We start from the raw sequence: 21,112 nt of genomic DNA, 5'->3' as shown, positions 1-21,112 counted from the left end.
TCTCTGGACCATTGAAAACCAGCAACCCCGAGCTTGGAACCACTGATTTGTTTTACAGCAAGATTTAATGCTGACTAATCAGGAGCATAAATTTTCAATGCTAATTTTTTTTGGCAAGATGATAGATGTTCAAATTAGAACATGAATCAGTGATTCTGGAAGGGCTGGGCAACATAGTGAATTGGGAGAACACTGTCCTCTCACTGATTTAAACCATCATATCTTCTCTCATTGTTGTTATGGCTCCTAACTTAATTGAATCTGGACAGTCTGAATAGAGTTCATAGTAAACATTAGTCCACCGCACAAGTGTATATTTTATAAAACTAACTGCTAATTTACACTAATCAGTTACCTTGCTCGGGGAAGGCATGAGGATGGCTAGTTGGTATGGAAAATGAAAGTGGCAGAAGAATGCAGTACAGAGTGCTTTTCTGAGTGTGGCATTAAGGTACAATGGTGGGGCAGTCATGTGTGAACCAGCAATGACATCTAAAACTGTGCCATACCAGATCAGGGCGAATGTGATGCAGTGAGTGGGTGAAAATAAGAAAAATCTCCATCCCTTAGTGATGTTATCATCCTCACCAACATAATCAACAACAAAATACCAGAAATATGAGCATTGCTTACATATGAGGCTTCATGAAAGGTTTTGACAGGGGATGTAGTAATCAAATTGAAAAGCTGTCAGGATATGCTGAGAAGGACACACACATAGGGGAAAGGAAAATAACTCAATTTTTTGAAACAGGAATATTATTTTTGCAGTAAAAGGGTGTGTGTGTGTGTGTATATACGCGCGAGCACATGCATATGCTCGTTCATGTACGCTCTTATCATGGGGGCACCATCTCCACAAAGTATTAAACAGACCTTTTTTTAAAAAAAACAAACATGTGATACAGTCGAAACTGTACTGAAACTTTTCATTACACCCCTTCCACATGATGCCATCTCCCTCTCCAAACAAATAAAGTTGTCAAACATGAAGGGGAAATTTTTATAACCTTACACTTTGTTTGAACATTGTACCTAATAAGTGGAAGACACTTGTGGAATTTGATAAAACTCTGGTGAGTTTTAATACTGAGGAAATACATCATTTCTAAAATGCATATCAACTAGATGTGTGACAGGCTTCCAAAATTTCCATTTTCCAAGCACAGTATCTGACCAGAGACAGCCTGCAATTATGTTTGACTAAAATCTGAAGAATTATTGAGGTGACAAGGCAACACTCACAGACAGAGACAAAACTGAAATTGCATTGTCATTCAGTGAAGTGAAAGGAGATTTTTAAAAAATCTTGATATGCTTAATATGACAGAAGGCATCTAGCCAAGAGTAATACTTAAATATCATTACATATATAAAGGAAAACTTCAAAGGAAGATCATGCAATGCTGTGTTCTTAATACCCCTTCCAGTAATATGCCGAGTTTTTATCCCCATATTTATTTTTATGTAAGATGTTCATATGATATTTTTTCTAAACTCATGCCTGCTGTCCTAACTAGAGTTGCTATTCCAAAGTAGGTCCTAAGTCAAGAGAGTGGAAGGCAGATTTCATGGACAAGGTGAGCTTGGAGAGGACATGAGGGGAGATAGAAGAGAAAATGAAGAAAGAAACAGGTTCAGGGGCAGAGCAGAGGGTAACCAGAAGAGGAGGTTTAGCTCGGTGGACTAGAGACAGCTGAACGCATGGTCTGAATCTTAGAGACAAAGAAGTCATTGAGCTCCTCGAACGTTGTTAGAGGTGAGAGTGGAGGGAGCAAGGGGTAGGGGAGAGGGATTTAAGGAGACGGTTGGAAGTGGAGAAAAGAAGCTGGGGTTATCTCCAGAATGGTCCTGGAGTAGTGTGCAGTTTTGGTAGAGCAGAGTATGACCTGATAGCAATTGATGTAGTCCAGCCAGATCTGGTGATGGATGCTAAACCAATTGTGTGCCAGATACACTCAAGTCTGCACCCTTTGGACTTGTGGGAGGGACTGTACCGGGGGATCGACTGGGATAGGAGAGAGTAAAAGTTTTGCTGGGGACAAGGGCACAAAGGTGGACATGAGGGAATGGTTAAGCAGATCGAAGGCTACAGAATTATTGTGCTGAATGAAGGGCCATAGGCTGGGCAGATGGGATTACAGTTGCAAGTGATTATGGGGAGAGGGACAGAAGGAACTAGGTTTGGAAGGGGTTAGGCAGATGTGGGTAGTGAGGGATCCAAGGAAGTGGCTGGAGGTTATCTTGTCTGTGATCAAGACCATGGGAGATCAAGGCCACGGAAGAATGCTTTAAGGACAAGTAACAGATTACCAGTTAACAAATTGCATTTATATAGCACCTTTAATACAGTAAACATCCCTAGGCATTTCATAAAGGCGAAACACCCGGCTGATAGGAATGTTTCTGCGTGAAAATGCTTAGTAACCCTCCTTTGTAGCCATGCTAACTCAGTCAGTAACTATAATAAAACTATTTATTCTCTTAGCCATTTTAATTAAAGAATGCTCCATGTGTTTTTCTTTTGCACTTTTAAAGTGTGCAACCCATTCTACATATAAATCAAGAAACATCACCATCACATTTTACAAAGTTTTAGTGCAGCAAATTAAATTTCATTCCATATGGTGTTAACTGTCCGAGCTGTATTTATTTTTATTTTCTCCTTCTTTACCTCCCCAGGATATAGACCAACCTATCAAAGGGATAGGAAAAAGGCACCAGGCATTGCACTCCAACAGCCCACAGTGACATTACCTCCAATTTTGGTTTTCTCCCATTTAAGCAGGGATTGGCTTCCACTCAGCACCTACCCACATCATCACGAGTGAGATGAGGAACTCAATGCATGGGAAATTGCCAGTCCAAACTCACATGCCAGCACATTATATTGGATAGCTGATGTGATGCAACCATTAGTCTACAATAAAGCAGAATTCTTCATCAGTCTGCAGGCTTTCAAAGAGTTGTGAATTTTTTTTAATTACAGCTCCAGTAGCAGATAATATTGTTGTGTGTTTTCAGCAAGCATTCCCATATTTTGATATGCATTCCAGTTTCTCCAGGGCTTGCTTGACCATTGTCTGAAAACACTAGGAAAACTGGTTTTCATGCCACTGTGCTCATTATCACAGTGATATTGCATGCCCAGAGAGATGGCTTTTAAATTGAACAGTACAGAGTGCTGAATGTGCAAAAAAAATTTGCTCTTCTAATTACTGAATGTTCTAACCTTGCATTTCTCCAGTTGGATCTTTGCTGTATCTGACTCAGTGGCTGGCAGATGCTGTGATTTCAACCAGCTCTCTGAAGAGATCACGGCTTGCTCAAGCTGCTGCAGCTGTGAAGAGACAGCAATGATCTTGCTCTGATACTGTAGCCAGTCTATCCGCTCCACCAGTAGTTGACAAAATTCCTTCCAGCGGTTCTGGAGCTGTTCCGAAGCCTGTTTGATATCATCAGCAGATGAAATCCCCTCTGTGGTTAAAAAAAATTGGGGAGAATAGCCATTGGGTTTTCAAAGAAAATCAGACAACAGCCTTTTAACAGACTGCAAACAATCACACACTGAAGTTGCTTTTAGTACCAAAAGTAAAAATGCTAACTGAAGTTTTATCACTTCCAGAGCTGCAGATTATTTATATTAGGGTTCTATACATGAAGCTATTAAAGATACTGAATGGGGTGTATGAAGAGGTCGTTGAGAAAAGTAGAATTTGTGCCCTGCTAGATTAACCAAAATAAATCCATATATGTAATCAATGATTGCTGGCAAATGTTACTCTTGATTTGCCACCTTATTCAGACATATATTGTGTGTATAAAGCGTGGAATTGGTAGGGACTAATTCCATAGAAGATGAGGCGATGTGATGTTATCATTTGAACTTCAAATTATATCTGATGTTGTCTCCATAACAACCCACAACACGTAAACAAACACTTTGTCATTTAGATTATCTTAGAAGAATCGATTTGATAAAGTTACTTCGTTAGTGTCTAGTTAAGAATAAGATTATACAATTTATGAACATAAATGCTAACGTACTAAGTGTAGACAACAGAACAGGAAACAGCATTCTGTAAATTATTGAATTACCACTTCTGTATGTTGATTACAAATTTAATACATGTAATGAAAGGTTTACATAAAAATAAGTTTTACTTATTTCATTCTCTCCCCACCAACAGATTTTGTTCTTCATTGAATTCCTTTCTCGTCAGGAAGCCCATTAACTGAAAATATCAAGTCATTCACTTACATCTTGCTAATCAAATAGAGAAAAGAGAAACAAACACAAAATAATAGAAAACCATTCAGAGTATGTAGGTACATAACTAAGAAATTATTGTTTCTGATATTGGCAGATGACACTTAATCCATACCTATGCCAGTTCTCTGTCTACTATTTACATGTTACCAATCCAGAAGTTAGGATAGTATTAGATTGAAAGAAGAGGCTTATAATGTTGCCAAGAAGAGTAGTAAGCCTCAGGATTGGGAAGATTTTAGAAATCGACAAAGGATGACCAAAAAATTGATGAATGAGAGTAAATTGGCAAGAAATATAAAAACAGGTTGTAAGAGCTTCTACAAGTATGTAAAAAGGAAGGGACTAGCGAAAATAAATGTGGGTCTCTTAGAGGCAGAGACAGGAGAAATTATAATGGGGAATAAGGAAATGGCAGAAACGTTAAACAAATATTTATTATCTGTCTTCACAGTAGAAAATACAAAAAACATACCAGAAATAGTGGGGAAACAAGGGTCTAATCCAAGTGAGGAACTTAAAGTAATTAATATTGGTAAAGAAAAAGTACTGGAGGAATTAATGGGACTAAAAGCCAAAAAATCCCCCGGACCTGATGGCCTACATCATAGGATTTTAAAAGAGGCGGCTGAAGAGATAGTGGATACATTGGTTTTGATCTTTCAGAATTCCCGAGATTCTAGAACTGTCCCCGTGGATTGGAAGGTAGCAAATGTAACCCCACTATTCAAGAAAGGAGGGAGAAAGCAAACAGGGAACTATAGGCCAGTTAGCCTGACATCAGTAGTAGGGAAAATGCAAGAATCTATTATTAAGGATGTAATAACAGGGCACTTAGAAAATCATAATATGATCAGGCAGAGTCAGCACGGTTTTATGAAAGGGAAATTGTGTTGACAAATCCATTAGAGTTTTTTGAGGGTGTAACTAACAGGGTAGATAAGGGGGAACCAGTAGATGTAGTACATTTGGATAAGGTGCCACACAAGAGGTTGTTACGCAAGATTAGGGCTCATGGGATTGGGGGCAATTTATTAACATGAATTGAGGATTGGTTAATGGACAGAAAACAGTGAGTAGGAATAAACAAGCCATTTTCGGGTTGGCAGATTATAACTAGTTGGGTGCCGCAAGGATCAGTGCTTGGGCCTCAGCTGTTTGCAATAAATATAAATGATTTAGATGAGGGGATTGAGTGCAACGTATCCAAGTTTGTTGACGATACAAAGCTAGGTTGGAAAGTAAGCAGTGAGGAGGACGCAGAGGCGCTGCAAAGGGATATGGACAGGTTAAGTGAGTGGGTGAGAAGATGGCAGATGGAGTATAATGTGGGGAAATGTGAAATTATACGAACATACAAACTAAGAGCAGGAGTAGGCCATTCGAGCCCGCTCTGCCATTTGATAAGATCATGGCTGATCTGATTGTGACCTCAACCCTACTTTCCCGTCTACCTACTATAACCTTTGACTCCCTTGTTAATCAGCAATCTATCTAACTCAGCCTTAAAAATATTCAATGACCCTGCCTCCACCACTCTCTGGGGAAGGGAGTTCCACAGACTCATGACCCACTGAGAGAAAAAATTTCTCCTCATCTCCATCTTAAAAGGGAGACCCCTTACTTTTAAACTGTGGCCCCTAGTTCTGGTCTCTCCCACAAGGGGAAACATCCCCTCAGCATCTACCCCTTCGAGTCCCCTCAGAATCTAATATGTTTCAATAAGATCATCTCTCATTCTTCTAAACTCCAATGTATACAGGCCCAACTTGTCCAACCTTTCCTCATAAGATAACCCCCTCATCCCAGGAATCAGTCGAGTGAACCTTCTCTGAACAACTTCCAAAGCAATTATGTCCTTTCTTAAATAAGGAGACCAAAACTGCAAACCTTGTCCACTTTGGTAGGAAGAATAGAAAGACAGAGTATTTTTTAAAAAGTGAGAGAAGAAGAAATGTTGTTAGTCAGAGGGATTTGGATGACCTTGTACATGAATCACAGAAAGTTTAGAAGAATCAGAGGTGATCTTCTTGCAACGTATAAAATTCTTAGAGGGCTTGACAGGGTGGATGCTGAGAGGCTGTTTCCCTTGGCTGGAGAGTCAAGAACTAGGGGTCATAGTGTCAGGATAAGGGGTTGGCCATTTAGGACCAAGATGAGGAAAAAAATTCTTCATTTAGAGGATTGTGAATCTTTGGAATTCTCCACCCCAGAGGGCTGTGGATGCTCAGTCGTTGAGTACATTCAAGACTGAGATCAATAGATTTTTGGACACAAAGGGAATCAAGGGATATAAACAGAAAATGCTGGAGAAGCTCAGCAAGTCAGGCAGCTTCTGTGGAGAAAGAAACGGAGTTAACATTTCAGGTCGCAGACCTTCCGTCAGAGCTCAGAAGAGCAGAACTTCTTCAAGCTGGGCATTCCCGGAGGAGGAGTGGCCGTGAATTAAACACTAAATCAAAAGCAAAATACTGCAGATGCTGGAAACCTGAAATAAAAACAGAAAATGCTGGGGAAGCTCAGCAAGTCAGGCAGCATCTTTCGTCTCCAACCTGAAACGTTAACGCTGTTTCTTTCTCCACAGACCTTTCAGGAGCGAGATTAGAAAACATTTCTATACACAAAGGGTTGTAGAAGTTTAGAACTCTCTTCTGCAAACGGCAATTGATACGAGTTCAATTGCTAAATTTAAATCTGAGATAGATAGCTTTTTGGCAACCAAAGGTATTAAGGGATATGGGCCAAAGGCGGGTATATGGAGTTAGATCACAGATCAGCCATGATCTTATCAAATGGCGGAGCAGGCACGAGGGGCTGAATGGCCTACTCCTGTTCGTATGTTCCTATGTTCCTAAAATAGCAGATATAAGAATGGCACTCAAACCTGTTAAGCTATTACTGCCAAAAGTAATTTCTAAACATTATGGCATGGAGTTTCTGCTTTGAGCGCAATCTACATTTGCGCCCAAAAGTTGTGCTGGCGCAAATTACAGAGAGTTTCCACTAAAATGTATTAACATAATCACAAACCTAAAATCTGCCATGAATCAGCACAATTAGGCAGCTTCACATCGCATAATCTTTTATTTTTTTTTGCAATAACAAATCATTGATGTATTTAAGAGATGTATTTAAGAGTGGTAATCTGGTAGTTTTATTAAAACTTTTGACTAAAATTAAGCATTTTTAATAAAGGTCTCCAGTCCTCTGCCTGTGAATAACATGATTTAAAATCACTGAAAATGACTTAAAGAAAAACTATACCTAAGCATTAACCACTTCCACTGGGGTACACTAGTCAGTTTTTTAGTAAATTAGTATTTTTTAATATTTAAGAACATAAGAAATAGGAGCAGGAGTAGGCCATACTGCCCCTCGAGCCTGCTCCACCAGTCAATAAGATCATGGCTGATCTTCAACCACTTTCCACTTTCCTGCCTGATCCCCATATCCCTTGATTCCCCTAGAGTCCAAAAATCTATCTATCTCAGCCTTGAACATATTCAACGACTCAGCATCCACAGCCCTCTGGGGTGGGGAATTCCAAAGATTCACAACCCTCCGAGTTAAGAAATTCCTCCTCATCTCAATCTTAAATGGCCGGCCCCTTATCCTGAGACTATGCCCCCTAGTTCTAGACTCTCCAGCCAGGGAAACAACCTCTCAGCATCTACCTTGTCAAGCCCCCTCTCATTCTTCTAAACTCCAGAGTATAGGCCCATTCTACTCAATCTCTCCTCATAAGACAACCCTCTCATCCCAGTAATCAATCCAGTGAACCTTTGTTGCACCACCTCGTTTAAACAGTATCTACTAGTGCCTTTGCACCCAAGAAAGCTAGCGTAATTTTAAAACCCTCCTCGAACGGCCGCAGGCTGGTGTAATCGACGGAAACTCACCAACCTCGTTGTTTTGAGCGAGGGGCGTGGCCAGAGTTTTGCGAGCAGGGCTAGTTTCCACGATTTTTTTTTGGCCCGTGCAAATCATCATGCAAACTCGACTTACACTGGGCGCAAATTACACCCAGCGTAAGTCGAAATTCCTCTATGTTTTGTGCTGATTTAGCCAGATTGCGCTGAAAAAGCCAATGCAATCGAGCAGAAACTCTGGGCCTATATATGTATATCTTATGAAAAGTCTTACATCTCCGCACAAACTTCCTGTCTACAAAAGCTTACTTTCAGTTGTCATTTTTTTTCAAACTTTTGGATCAACTTTTTTTCTATTATAAATTCATAAGTCCACATTGATAATGGAAAGTTCCTTTGTAAATTCATCATGATTTGTAATTGTACAAACTGGCCACAAGGTGCCCCTGAAGATCAAAATTTCTAAACTCTCTCGGCTCTGAATCCATCTTGGTTTCTGGGCAGGTAAGTTTTAAACCAGTTTCTTTTGGTATTTTTATATTATTTTGAATTTTAAATATTTCTTTAGCTCTTGATATAACTTTAACAATGCATTCCTTCCCACTGTTTATTTTTCTCACTCCCTTGCTTTGACTGTGCAGCCATTTAAGCCTTACTTGCCTCCTCGGCACATCCTTTACATGCTCCTCGCTCCCCAACCCTTCTGCTTATTGCCCAGCCTGGTTCTTTATAATTTTGTCCCACCTCCAATTTTGTCATGCTCCATGCTCCTTACTTCTTCAGATATGCTCTTTGTTTTTGGACCTGCTCCACTTTTCAGTTGTTCCTGTAGCCTGCTCCCTGTTGCCCACCTTCAGCGAAAAAGCTTACTGGGCGCAGGCCAGTATATCAACCTAACATACTACACACAGTCCAAATTCAGCTTAGATTCACAGCTCTGGGCAAAAATATCAACAAGAGGCTTAACCTTCAAATTAAAGCTGTAATGAAGGCATTTAAAAACACAAAAGACAATTCAGTGGGGGAAAAAATCATGTTATTGTAAAATATGTAATTTTTTTGAATTTTTAAATTTTGCATAAACCTTTAATTTGGAGAATAGAAATTTCAGTAACTGAGGAAAAAATGGTGGATGAAAAAAAAACTCAAAGCATTTTGAGCACTTTGTGGGTACCCAGTGAACAGATTATACAATCATTGGGTGATGTACTCTCACTATTAAATAGCAGTTATTATGTGTCACATAGGTGATACCTTCAACAGTGAAACGGCCCAGCACAGCACCAACTTCAGGAGTAACAGATACATAGAACGGGTTTTCAATTAAATAAGTGCCCCACATTCCGAATTTAATTTCTAATAGATTTCTGAATTTTAAAACTTATTAACTGTTTTTAAACTCTCCCTCCCTCCCATAGGCCTCTCACTGTTGCTTTTTATTCCCCATCAACTGCCTGCCTACTCCTGGTAACTCAGAATGCAAGAGTAAAATAAATTGCTGTAACTCCTTCTTTCGCTCCGTCCATTAGCATAATTTAATGTGATTTTCTGCTGCCCCACTTTCGCCTGAAGATAAGGTTTATTTTGCCACCAGCCCGCACCCGGCTATACTTTGGCAACTGCTATTCCCTACCACTGAGACTCCCACAATGCTTCAGCGCCCAACCACATGAAACTGCCGTGACTCTTCTTCACAAAGCCTGCTTTGAAGAATGAATCTTTCCTTTCCCGTTATCAGCAGCCAGTGCTCCAAGCCAGTAAGTCACTCTGTTGGCAGCACCAGTGTGTTCCGCCATCTCCCCTTTCTTAAACCTCTCAACCACCGGTCCCTTTCAGGCCGGAGATACCATTTTATTCTTCGGCGTGTTTCTGAAGTTTGCACCAACACCAGGGATTTTCATTTAATATTTTTGCTGACAGCTACAAAAAACAGCAGCTTTCAGCGTGGTGGTGGTATGGCTGGAGCAGACCCAGTGGCGGAAAGCATCAAAGTAGGAGAAGCACCAGCAGGTGCTCAAAAAGGGCTGGCACTTGGAGCCACTGCTGCTAACAGGCCCAAGCAGCAAGGAGACTGAGGTCAGGCCATAGTGAGTGATCCTCTGTTAGATATTTACAAAGATTATTATACTGAACAGTGATTAGATATTTACAGCGATTTTTAAACTGAACACTAATCGGATAATTAGTGATTATTATTCTGAACGCTAATGATTGTCCAGGTAAGTACATCACTTTTTAAAAATTTTTAAAATTTGTTCTTCATTTTCCCGCTTCCAGTTTTGCGCTTCGGTGCTTTATTCCCCAACCCCATTGATATCTAGCTGGTTGTCGGCCTCTGTTGCACCATGGGCCACTCTTGGGTGCTGCACATACCATCCACATGTGGCCCGTTCTCAGACAGTACTCTTCCTCTGGCCAACTGCTAGGCCATTATTACACACTGCAATTTTATTTTTTTGAGACTCCTGGGCCCGTTCCCAGGCTGCTCCCTACCCTCTATATTTTAATGATTTTATTTAAGTATAATCAATTAGAATTTGTAATACGTCTTAAAAGCTGCCATTAAAAACATTTGTTCTCTTTCCCCCTCTCCCCCACAAGCCCACTTTCCCCGAGAATTACAGTTCTTCACTCCCCGAGTGCAACATCATGGAAGATCAATTACAAAGAATGAACTTGCACTTATATAGCACCTTTTGCATCCTCAGGACATCCCAAAATCCTTCACAGCCAACAAAGTACATTTGAAGTGCAGTCACTGTTGACTGGTAAAATGAGAAAGCTCAACAGCTACCATGTGGTAAAGGCCGATACTTCAAATTCCTACCAGTCACTCTGCACTTTAGCAGGCCGTCATGAGTGGAACTCTTTACTGAACAAAGGAAGAAAGCAATCATCCAACAACCAACATTTTAATTTTGTTGCAGAACCCTCCTCATTGATGGTTTCTGTTTTGAGTTCACATCAAATATAGAGAGATGACTGTTGATTTTCTGAAACTTAACAGAAATTGACCAGATAAAGATATAGTGTGGCATAACGATTGACAATATATTCCCAGGAAATCAAACCAAAGAAAAAAAATCTTAAAATACAGTTACAGATCTTCTAACAGGTTCCCTGCAAATGACAATAGCAGGAAAAAGCTTTTTTCTGCTTTCTTTTCATTATGAATTCTTTTAAAGATTTAGAGATGTTCCGTTTGTTTTATTTCTGGAATTAAACCATTCAAATGCTAAAAATGTCTTAGCCCTTGACGGAAATCTAGATGATCTTGGAAGAAAATGACGAATCGATGGCCATTTCCCAAGGGTAACCGATAGGGCATATATCATTAAGCAGCTGCAATAAAGATCTGGTCCACACTTCATAGACAGTTAATTAAAGCTTGAGTGAAAATCAAAAGTTAAATTACACTGGAGGACATTCAATAATTTGAGGTCAGAATGGGTTGAAATAACTTTTTATAGCCTTGTTTACAACTATTTGTGGTGTCCAGCTGTGGCTCAGTGGTAGCACTCTCGCTGCAGTTATATAAGGTATTGGTGAGACCGCACCTGGAATACTGCATACAGTTTTGGTCTCCATACTTAAGAAAAGACATACTTGCTCTCGAGGCAGTACAAAGAAGGTTCACTCGGTTAATCCCGGGGATGAGGGGGTGGACGTATGAGGAGAGGTTGAGTAGATTGGGACTCTACTCATTGGAGTTCAGAAGAATGAGAGGCGATCTTATTGAAACATATAAGATTGTGAAGGGGCTTGATCGGGTGGATGCGGTAAGGATGTTCCCAAGGATGGGTGAAACTAGAACTAGGGGGCATAATCTTAGAATAAGGGGCTGCTCTTTCAAAACTGAGATGAGGAGAAACTTCTTCACTCAGAGGGTAGTAGGTCTGTGGAATTTGCTGCCCCAGGAAGCTGTGGAAGCTACATCATTAAATAAATTTAAAACAGAAATAGACCGTTTCCTAGAAGTAAAGGGAATTAGGGGTTACGGGGAGCGGGCAGGAAATTGGACATGAATTTAGATTTGAGGTTAGGATCAGATCAGCCATGACCTTATTGAATGGCGGAGCAGGCTCGAGGGGCCGATTGGCCTACTCCTGCTCCTATTTCTTATGTTCTTATGTTCTTATGAGTCAGAAGGCTGTGGATTCAAGTCCCACTCCAGAGACTTGAGCGTAAAATCTAAGCTGATACTCCAGTGCAGTACTGAGGAAGTGCTGCACTGTCGGAGGTGCCGTCTTTCGGATGAGACGTTAAACCCGAGGCCCTGTCTGCCCCCTCGGGTGAACGTAAAAGGTCCCATGGCATTATTTTGAAGAAGAGCAGGGGCGTTCCCACCAGTGTCCTGGCTCATATTTATCCCTCAAACAACATCACTAAAACAGATTATCTGGTCATTATCACATTGCTATTTGTGGGACCTTGCAGTGCACAAATTGGCTGACGTATTTCCTACATTACAACAGTGAGTACACTTCAAAAGTACTTTCGGACATCCTGAGGTTGTGAACGGCGCCTTTCTAAATGCAAGTCTTTCTTTCTTCTTTCTTTGAAATTTGTGTTTTGAGCAATGAACTAATTAATCCCTACAGCAAATAAGCAGTTGGGTATTAGGAACAAAGAATAAACAGATCATCTGAAGTTACAGTTATAGAGAATAAAGGAGATTTGAATTGGGCAGAAGAAAAACTGGGTAATTTTCCATGAAACACCCATGTTTAAAAAAGCATGTGGGCTGAAATTCCACTCCCGAACATTGCATGGCATAACTCACAACATAACACATAGAGGAGAACCCCCCCCGCCCCCAGTCCAAACTTTGAGGTCCCGTCATTAACATCCTGCAGGTGCACTCCCAACCTGATATGCTGGATGTACAAGGTTCGGAGGTGAGTAGTATTTCCTGTGCAGAGCTTTAAAAGCGCAGGTGCAGTACTTTAAACCTGTACTTTCTGTTCTGAGAGGAAAGCTTCCTCTGATTTGATATTGCTGCAAGTCAAGAATGAGCCAGCAATTCCCAAGGGAAGGGAGAACTGCTTCCTTTAGTGAGAGGTACTGCTAAGGGAAGTTTTGGAAAGGAGAAATGCCATTTTTGGACATGAGGGGCATCCTCCTCAGCAAGCGGCATTCAGTGTGGCCTTGGAAGAGGTAGCTGAGCAGGTCAATGCAGTGTCTCCGTTCTAGAGAGGTCATCATTTACAACGAAGAATAATTTCAACATCTGCAAGAAGTTTGCCATGGTAACCAAGTCCTCTATTCGTTTCTTTGGAGTGGTCTGCAATGACATGCCTGTAACACACACATACACCTTCCCCTTAATCAGCTACACACTCATTGAGGATGCTTTATCTTTAGACACACCTTGGCTCTCTACCATTAGCACAAGGGAACCCATATTCATGCATGATGCTCTTTTCATCATCCCTGGAACTTTTCACTGGTGGTGGGTAGGTCGATTAAAGACTCCACCAGTATCTTGTTTAGGCAAGTACAATGGTCAATTGCTTAGGCCTGACAGGCCTCAGGAAACAGTCAGCATTTTATTTTCGCCTTCTGATTGTAGGCCAAAGAAGCCCATGATAGAAGTAGGAGGCTAAAAGAAAATGGAGGTCCACACCAAATCTCCAGATGGTGATATAACTTGAAGAACTTACCCTGGATAAAGTAGACCAATACTCCATGATTCTCATAGGAGAGGAGCACGCTAATGGTGAACTTGAATCTGCAGGCTGGTAACCATTCTTGTGCCTTTCTCTTCCCTCAAGGAATGTTTTTTTTACTTACACGTTCGACAAATAGCAAACATACCGGACACCACTACTTCATTTTGAATGCTGCTGAAAGTGTTCCAAGAAGTGGCTTGCTGATTCCCCAATTAATGTTTTTCCCATTGTGCTTCCGTGAGACCACCCGAGAAGCAGAAGCAAGGTCAAAGGCAGACAGCTAATCCACTTCACATCACACCGCATTACTCACTCTACCTGATGCAAGCATCAGCCCAGAATATCCAATCCAGGAAATGATTCAGAGTTAGAACAGGGAGCACCGGGTGAATCTCCCAGCAAGTGAAGGTGACAGGAGAAGAGCACTTTGAAGTAGGGCACAGTTGAGTTCCAGGCTGCCCTCAAGGCAATGATTTCCAAGTTTGGTGCCATGCAGGACCTGACTACAAAACAAGTTGCACACCATTAATTAATTGAGTCTTTTGAGAGGGTGCAAAGAACACTGCACAGAGTTGAGATAAGTTGAAGGATTTCACTATCCAAATCTGGCAGATGTCTCCTGTGCACTTTGATAGGAGCCCGTAGCATTGAAATTTAAGGCTTTAGTAACTTGCTGCCATAAATAGGGCAGTACTAGTCCTGGAGGTAGTTGCAGGTCTTCTTATAAGAAGTACTGCATTCAGTAACTGCCTCCCTGGTGAACCTTAATCTTCTGAGACAATTCCTCTGACATTTACAGGAACCTATGTCTGGACCTGGACACACATATCCTACGATAGATCCAGGTACAATGTACCTCCTGTGGTGCAGGTGCATCAACCTCTTCTTGTGCGGTACTTTTTTTCTTCATCCTCCATCTGACGAAGGAGGAAAGCTCCGAAAGCTTGTGATTTCAAATAAAGCTGTTGGACTATAACCTGGTGTTGTAAGACTCCTTAAATTTGTCCACCCCAGTCCATCACCGGCATCTCCACATCATCTCACAAAGAGCCAGCAGAATTCCCCAAAGGTCAACTTGTCTGGACCAGGCAAGGTGGCTGAATGTTTTTGGGAGGTACAGAAGCAAAGTTCAATAACAACAACAACAAACGAATGATGCATTCCTAATTAAACAGAAGTAGACAAAATTCAATGACTCTCAGAAGCAAAAAAGATAAACTGCCGAAAAAAGAATATGCAGCAAGTTCAGCAAATGTAAACCCCAAATCAAGGAGGACATCATTAACTGCTTTCAGTAGACACTGTGCCAGCCAGCTTGCCCTCTGCACCAAGCTTTTATGGCACACCTGGACGATGTTTTACCAATGGTACAAACCAGCACCTTACTGGGCCCACTGGACATGCTTGCAGAATTTCCTAAATGCGTATATTAATGATTCTTACATGCATCCAACGGAAAACCTGGGGCTGACGCAAAACTGAGCGAAGCAAAATTCCCGGTGCATAAGAGTGCAATTTCAGTGCCTGGAATGTCTTCCAAGGCCACATGCTTAAAAACAGAAGGATTTCAAATGTGATCTTGAGATGGTATATAGGTTGTTGGCTTTGTTAACTGCTATTTGTTTTGAATCACAGATTTAGTACAACCTTGCTCTAGGCAGGTGAAGGGGCGGTACGACAGGGTAGCTGTCACACCACAGAGCAGTTGTTCCAAGAATTAAGCCTACCTACTAATCTCCTTCAAGACCAGAACACGCCCTAAAATCTGCAACAAATTTGTCGTCTAATAATTTGAACCCCTCATGTGAAATCAGACATTTCAAAATATTCAGTTTGGTGGTTCAAGTCTTTGAGATGTGCATGCTTTAATATCATAGGATCAGTTGAGTTCAATGGTAGGACATAACCGCTCATATAATCTATCTTTGTCATTGCCCCCTCTCCATTTGGAAGCCCATACATCAATCGCCCTATAACATGCATCTCAACAACAGACACAGATCTACATATACTGCAACAATCCATGTAATATTATTTAGGAAGTATTCACTTTTAAAGGAAGGACCTTAGTGCTGCTTGAGTTATTGACCTACCCTGGACTATAAAAGATCCAATGTATGTGCTGGACACAAATGCAGCAAGGATAGATGTCTTAGAAATTTAATCGTAGTGGTTGCTAAATGCACAGAGAGATTTGGAGAAATTCTACTGAGATACCAACAGACAATTCAGATTTCCACAGCCTAACATATGCTCCAGCGTGCTTCCTCATTACTTCCCATTGGAAACAATGGAAGTTCAAATATGCATGTGGGGTATGTACCTCGTACAGTATGGCTTTCAATAGATTAATTTAAATGTGTTGTCAATTTTGGTTATAATATTTAGTCTTAATTCCTTTTGTAACATTAAGTATGAAAATTGTACATATGCACGGTAGTATAGGATGCAAATATATTTGTATCTTACATGTTGTAAAGGAATTGGACTCTCACATTGAAATTGGAAGGAGATAACCTTAGATATAATGTAACACACAATCTTCAGTGTGTTTTGAAGCAGCAACACATCAGGGCCTTGATGTATAAACACCTTGGTACACAGACCACAGTAAACAATAGAGTTGTGATTTATTACTATTTCCAATATTCCATCAGTACATGTATCATGGTAGACAGCAATGCATGGGAGGCTCCGAGAGTTGAGTCATGCGATCTGACATATATATTGTCATGCGAATGGAAGCAGTGGTACTGGGATTCGTTTAACTAAACAGAATAGGGGAATGTCATAGCCTGTCTACATAATGATCTATTCATCAAAAAAATACAAGCACAATAAAGGCATTGGGTTGAATTTCCTGATCGCCCATTGTTTCTCCAGGGTTCCCACGGATCTTCCACCAAAATTATGGGGGACGGTTGTGAGAACCCCTTTGAAAATTCTTCCCCAATGTGTCAATATATCAGCTCCTGGCAATGATTGTGAACGTATAGCAGAATCACTTCAACTACTGAAGGTGAGACATAATAAAACAAGACTTGATTTTTTGATTAAATAATTTACAATATGTGTTAATGTTTATGATTTGTCAGTTCACTTTCAATTAAAGCCCTTCAGGTTGCTTACTGTAGGCATCACACTTGATGAACACATTAAATATATGCTGTGAAGTTGGTGTTTGCTTTCAGATTGCTGTTTGCTAATATCTCCTGTGTGATAAATGTGAATTTATGTGTTGCACAAATCCCCAAGAAGATTATCTGAATCAACTTGCATGTAATTACCATTCACCATCTGTTCCACCAGGGCTTGAGCTGATCTGCTGGCCTCTTGCAATTTTCTATATTTTTCAGGTTTCTCCCTCTCGATAGCCTACAACAGCATAACAAAATTAGCTTTGCCCAGTACAAAAAAAGTCACAATATCCTTAAATAAGCACAACAGATTATCCCTTGGCTGAATTAACTTGAGTATAGAGATTGAAGTGCTATTTTTGCCATTTGTTGAACATGCAATTTCAGAGTAAATAAGACATCATAAACGGATATGCATGTGTTTGTAATGTTCATAAGATTATGCTTTATAGATTACCAATATCACTATTTGTCCAATGTGGGGTATCATAGTTTCTGAAAACAGGGGTAGGTTTACACTCACTCACAGCACTCCTGGATCAGGTAATGGCATAAATCATTGGGGTGGGGGAGTTTGAGTGAAACCTTGGCACTGCGTGGCACTGCAGCCTGAATCCAAAGCATATGTCAGCACACCAAGTAACAGTTTATCTTTTGTTCCCCATAAAATGAAGATAGCTCAATTAACATTTTTTCTTGGCCTAACCCCATTTCCACAGAGCTGGAGATTATAATCACCATTCCCTGGGCTGAATTTAACCTTAGACATGGTGCACTGACTAAAAGGCAGACTTACTAAAACCTGGTATTTAAAATTCTGTATTGGTGTCCAATAATTTAACATAATAATATGTAAATAAAAGTATTTCACAAATCTCGTTACTGTCAAGATTCTATCATCGTTACGGTAAAATGCTCTCAACATTTGAGATCTATTATTCCATCAACATCTGTGACAAAATGGCTGAGTTAACTGTACATTTTTTACCCATTATCTTTTACATATTAAATACTTGACATACGTTAACTTTCTCCTGAAGATCTGAGATACTTCCTTCTTTTCGATAGATTGCGAACTCTGGGCTTTGAAGGATGGCTTCTGACCGTGTCATCCAGCTGTGCAGCTCTGTTGTATCAACATCAAACCTGCAAAAAGAACAGCCAACTATTAATAAAAGTCTGTCATCACTTCACATTTAAGTTTTTATTCTGAATAGGGACACTCAATCTACCTACATTTCGATGAGAGTAAGCCAGTTGAACTCCAGTTATTATGAATGAAATTGCTCTTACAAAGAGCCGGCACAAGCTCGATGGGCCGAAAGGCCTCCTTCTGTGCTGTAACCATTCTTCGATTCTGTCTGTAGGTGGACTTCACTTTGCTACATTCACTACTGCATTAAAATGGTAGAGTTCTACAATTTAGGGTTTGAAATGCAGTGTGGAGATGGCATTACTTCAGAGAAAATAAAACATGAAGGATGAATTTTATTATTGGCAATGAATAGCCTTGGTGTCAGTAACAGTTGCCTGCAGTACAATGGTGCACAATAGGGCCAGGCAGCATGATGAATACATAGGTTCTTATTTACGTGTCCATTTGACATGATTTTTGTTCATCCACTGGAGTGCTGGAGTGCCTGTGAATAACGTGCACATGTTGCACCATTAGTTGAAGGCATTCTTCTTTCTATTTGGGAAGAACAGTCCATAAAATGGCAACATTTATTGGAAGCCCTGCCTTATTGGGATCTGAGGTTCTTGCAACAATCTTCTTTAACATCACAACGCTGGAAATGACAGCGCAGTATTGCTACAATCACATTACTGATAAGGTCTTAATTTATGCAGCAGGTCAAGACCAGCATTACATTCCTTGCCATCCATCCATATTTTTGTGACATTAAGTTCAGTAAGTTTTAAAAATAACTTTTTTTCCCCATCTTTCTCCCCTTGTTGGCAAATGACTACATGGGCAGCCCTGTAACACCTTACCCAAGTTGCCATTCTTGATGGGTGAGCTTAGACAATGAAGCCTAAAATCTTCTGTTATGGACACAGTTTAGACCTGAATGACTACTGGCAAGTATTCGCCAGACTCAAATATAAGGGCCCTGTTTGCATTCAATTTTCTAAGGTTAGCGTATTTGCATAGCTTCAGCGGACTTGGGCTGTTGCAGGGAGTGCACTAGTAGTGTGAGCAGAAAACTACATGAAAGTGAAATTTATAAGGAAGAAAAAATTACGGAAATTTCAGAATGGAGGGGCGAAAATTCTGAAAATCTTTGGAAAGGCTCAAAAGGAATTCAACCCACTGCCATCCTGTGTTTCGCAAACCATTAGCTGGCGGGGGTTGGGGGGGGGAAGAGAGAAGAGAGGAAAAGTTTGGCAAAAAATGTTTTTCATGAAGATCATACCCCTTTAAGAATCAATCCTATTTGGTTTCAGGCTACAGATAATCAGCATGATTAACGTACTCCATTATTCAACGCCTGCTAAATTGCTGAACCAATTATTGTTTTCTTTTTCATTTCACAAATGTGCCTGCACTTCAAAAGATTTTTTGGATAATTGGCCTGCAGTTTAAAATCCTTGTGTCAATTTTCTGCCAATACCTTAAGATAGAACATAACCTAAGTACTTCTCAACATTTCTAGTGAATATTTACTGAACAAAAAAATAAATCAGTTTATTGTTTAGAAGAGCCACTCAACAGGTCACAAATAGGGAAGAGGCAATAGAAGTATGAGCACATGATGAAGCTGTGATACTTTACATCCACTTTATACAGTTAACATTTTTTTCTAAAAAAGCTATGCCACCCTGCTCCCCAATGAGTCAACACATTTATGCAGGGAATGGCTGAGCCGACAGACCAAAGAAGTCCAATCCTGGTCTTTGCTGAATGGGGTGGTCTCTGTTTGAATACCATTGAAGGCGCAAACAGCTAGCCTAACTGTTCCTACATCAGGAATGAGGAAATCAAAGCAGATATTTAAGAATAATAATTTTCTTTTCCTTTTAAAATATTTGAATTACTACCCCACATCTCCCACCACCACCCCCCACCCCTCCAGGCTAACCAACAAACTGTGGCAATACAATAAACATTATGACAGTAATAAGACTACTCAAATCATTAACTACTAAAATACAATTTTACAAAAAAACTAAACACTATGACTGTTCACCTTGTTATCCTCTGTGTGCTGCTTTTCTTTTAAAAATATATAATTTACTCTTTTTTTCCATGCAATTATGGAACTCCCTACCTTCTTCAGTCGTTCCCTCCTCCTGCAGTCTTCAGGCTTTTGAAACCCAAGTTTAGCCCCATCTAATCACTGCTTCCCAAATACTTCATTTTCTCTTTTCAGTCTTGGTGGTGTTCTATTATACACTTTGCTTTCCAATGATTTTAACTTTAAATTTTTCCTTAACTTTCTGCCATCCTGCTCCTATCTTATGTCTATTTTTTGGTGGGAGTATTTTTTTTGATATATCAAAAAGAGTTTCCTTTTGTTGAAAACAAGCTTTGAAGGTCAATTATCCAAAGAATGAACGAACTTGCATTTATATAGCACATTTCATGTCCTCAGGACTTCCCAAAGCACTTCACAGCCAATAACGAATTTTGAAGTGCACTCACTATTGTAATGTAGACAAATGTGGCAGCAAATTTACAGACAGCAAAGTTCCACAAGCATCAATGAGATCAATTATCAGTTTATCTAGTTTTTTGGTGGTGTCGGTTGAGGGATAATTATTGGCCAGAACATGGGGAGAACTCCCCTGCTCTTCTGCCAATGGTGTCATGGGATCTTTTACATCCACCTAAAATGGCAGACAGGGCCTCAGTTTTATGTCTCACCTCCGACAGGGCAGAATTCCCTCAATATTGCAGTGAAGCGTCAGCGTAGAATATGTGCTCAAGTCCTGGAGTGGGGTTTGAACCCACAACCCTCTGACTCAGACAATTGTGCTATCACTGAACTAGGTCCGACACCAAAATTGCCTAGTTGCGAAGAGTTTACTCTTTGGTGCAAAAACCAGAATGTCAGCCATGGACAAATGAACTTGTTGGCGGCCTTGCATCCTCAGAGTTATATATATATTTATATGGCAGATTATTAATAATAGAATCACACAAGTATACAATATTGTCAT

The 21,112-nt window shown here is 40.3% G+C and overlaps 1 protein-coding gene across 13 annotated transcripts in view; it reads right to left on the bottom strand.

Moving 5' to 3' along the window:
* dmd (dystrophin) overlaps window positions 1–21,112 on the bottom strand; it is a 1,591,310-nt gene that overhangs the window by 887,449 nt on the left and 682,749 nt on the right. For all 13 annotated transcript variants that reach the window (XM_067992781.1, XM_067992785.1, XM_067992782.1 and 10 more), the window contains 3 exons: window positions 17,971–18,094; window positions 17,099–17,186; window positions 3,233–3,477 (listed from right to left, as the gene is read on the bottom strand). In XM_067992781.1, the coding sequence (XP_067848882.1) occupies window positions 3,233–3,477; window positions 17,099–17,186; window positions 17,971–18,094 (457 nt within the window). The remainder of the gene's footprint in view (window positions 1–3,232; window positions 3,478–17,098; window positions 17,187–17,970; window positions 18,095–21,112) is intronic.

Source organism: Heptranchias perlo, chromosome 11 (assembly GCF_035084215.1).
Source record: "Heptranchias perlo isolate sHepPer1 chromosome 11, sHepPer1.hap1, whole genome shotgun sequence".
In the NCBI taxonomy this organism is placed as follows: domain Eukaryota; kingdom Metazoa; phylum Chordata; class Chondrichthyes; order Hexanchiformes; family Hexanchidae; genus Heptranchias; species Heptranchias perlo.
The sequence above is the reverse complement of the archived record's forward strand: the minus strand, read 5'-3'. Positions and strand labels throughout refer to the sequence as shown.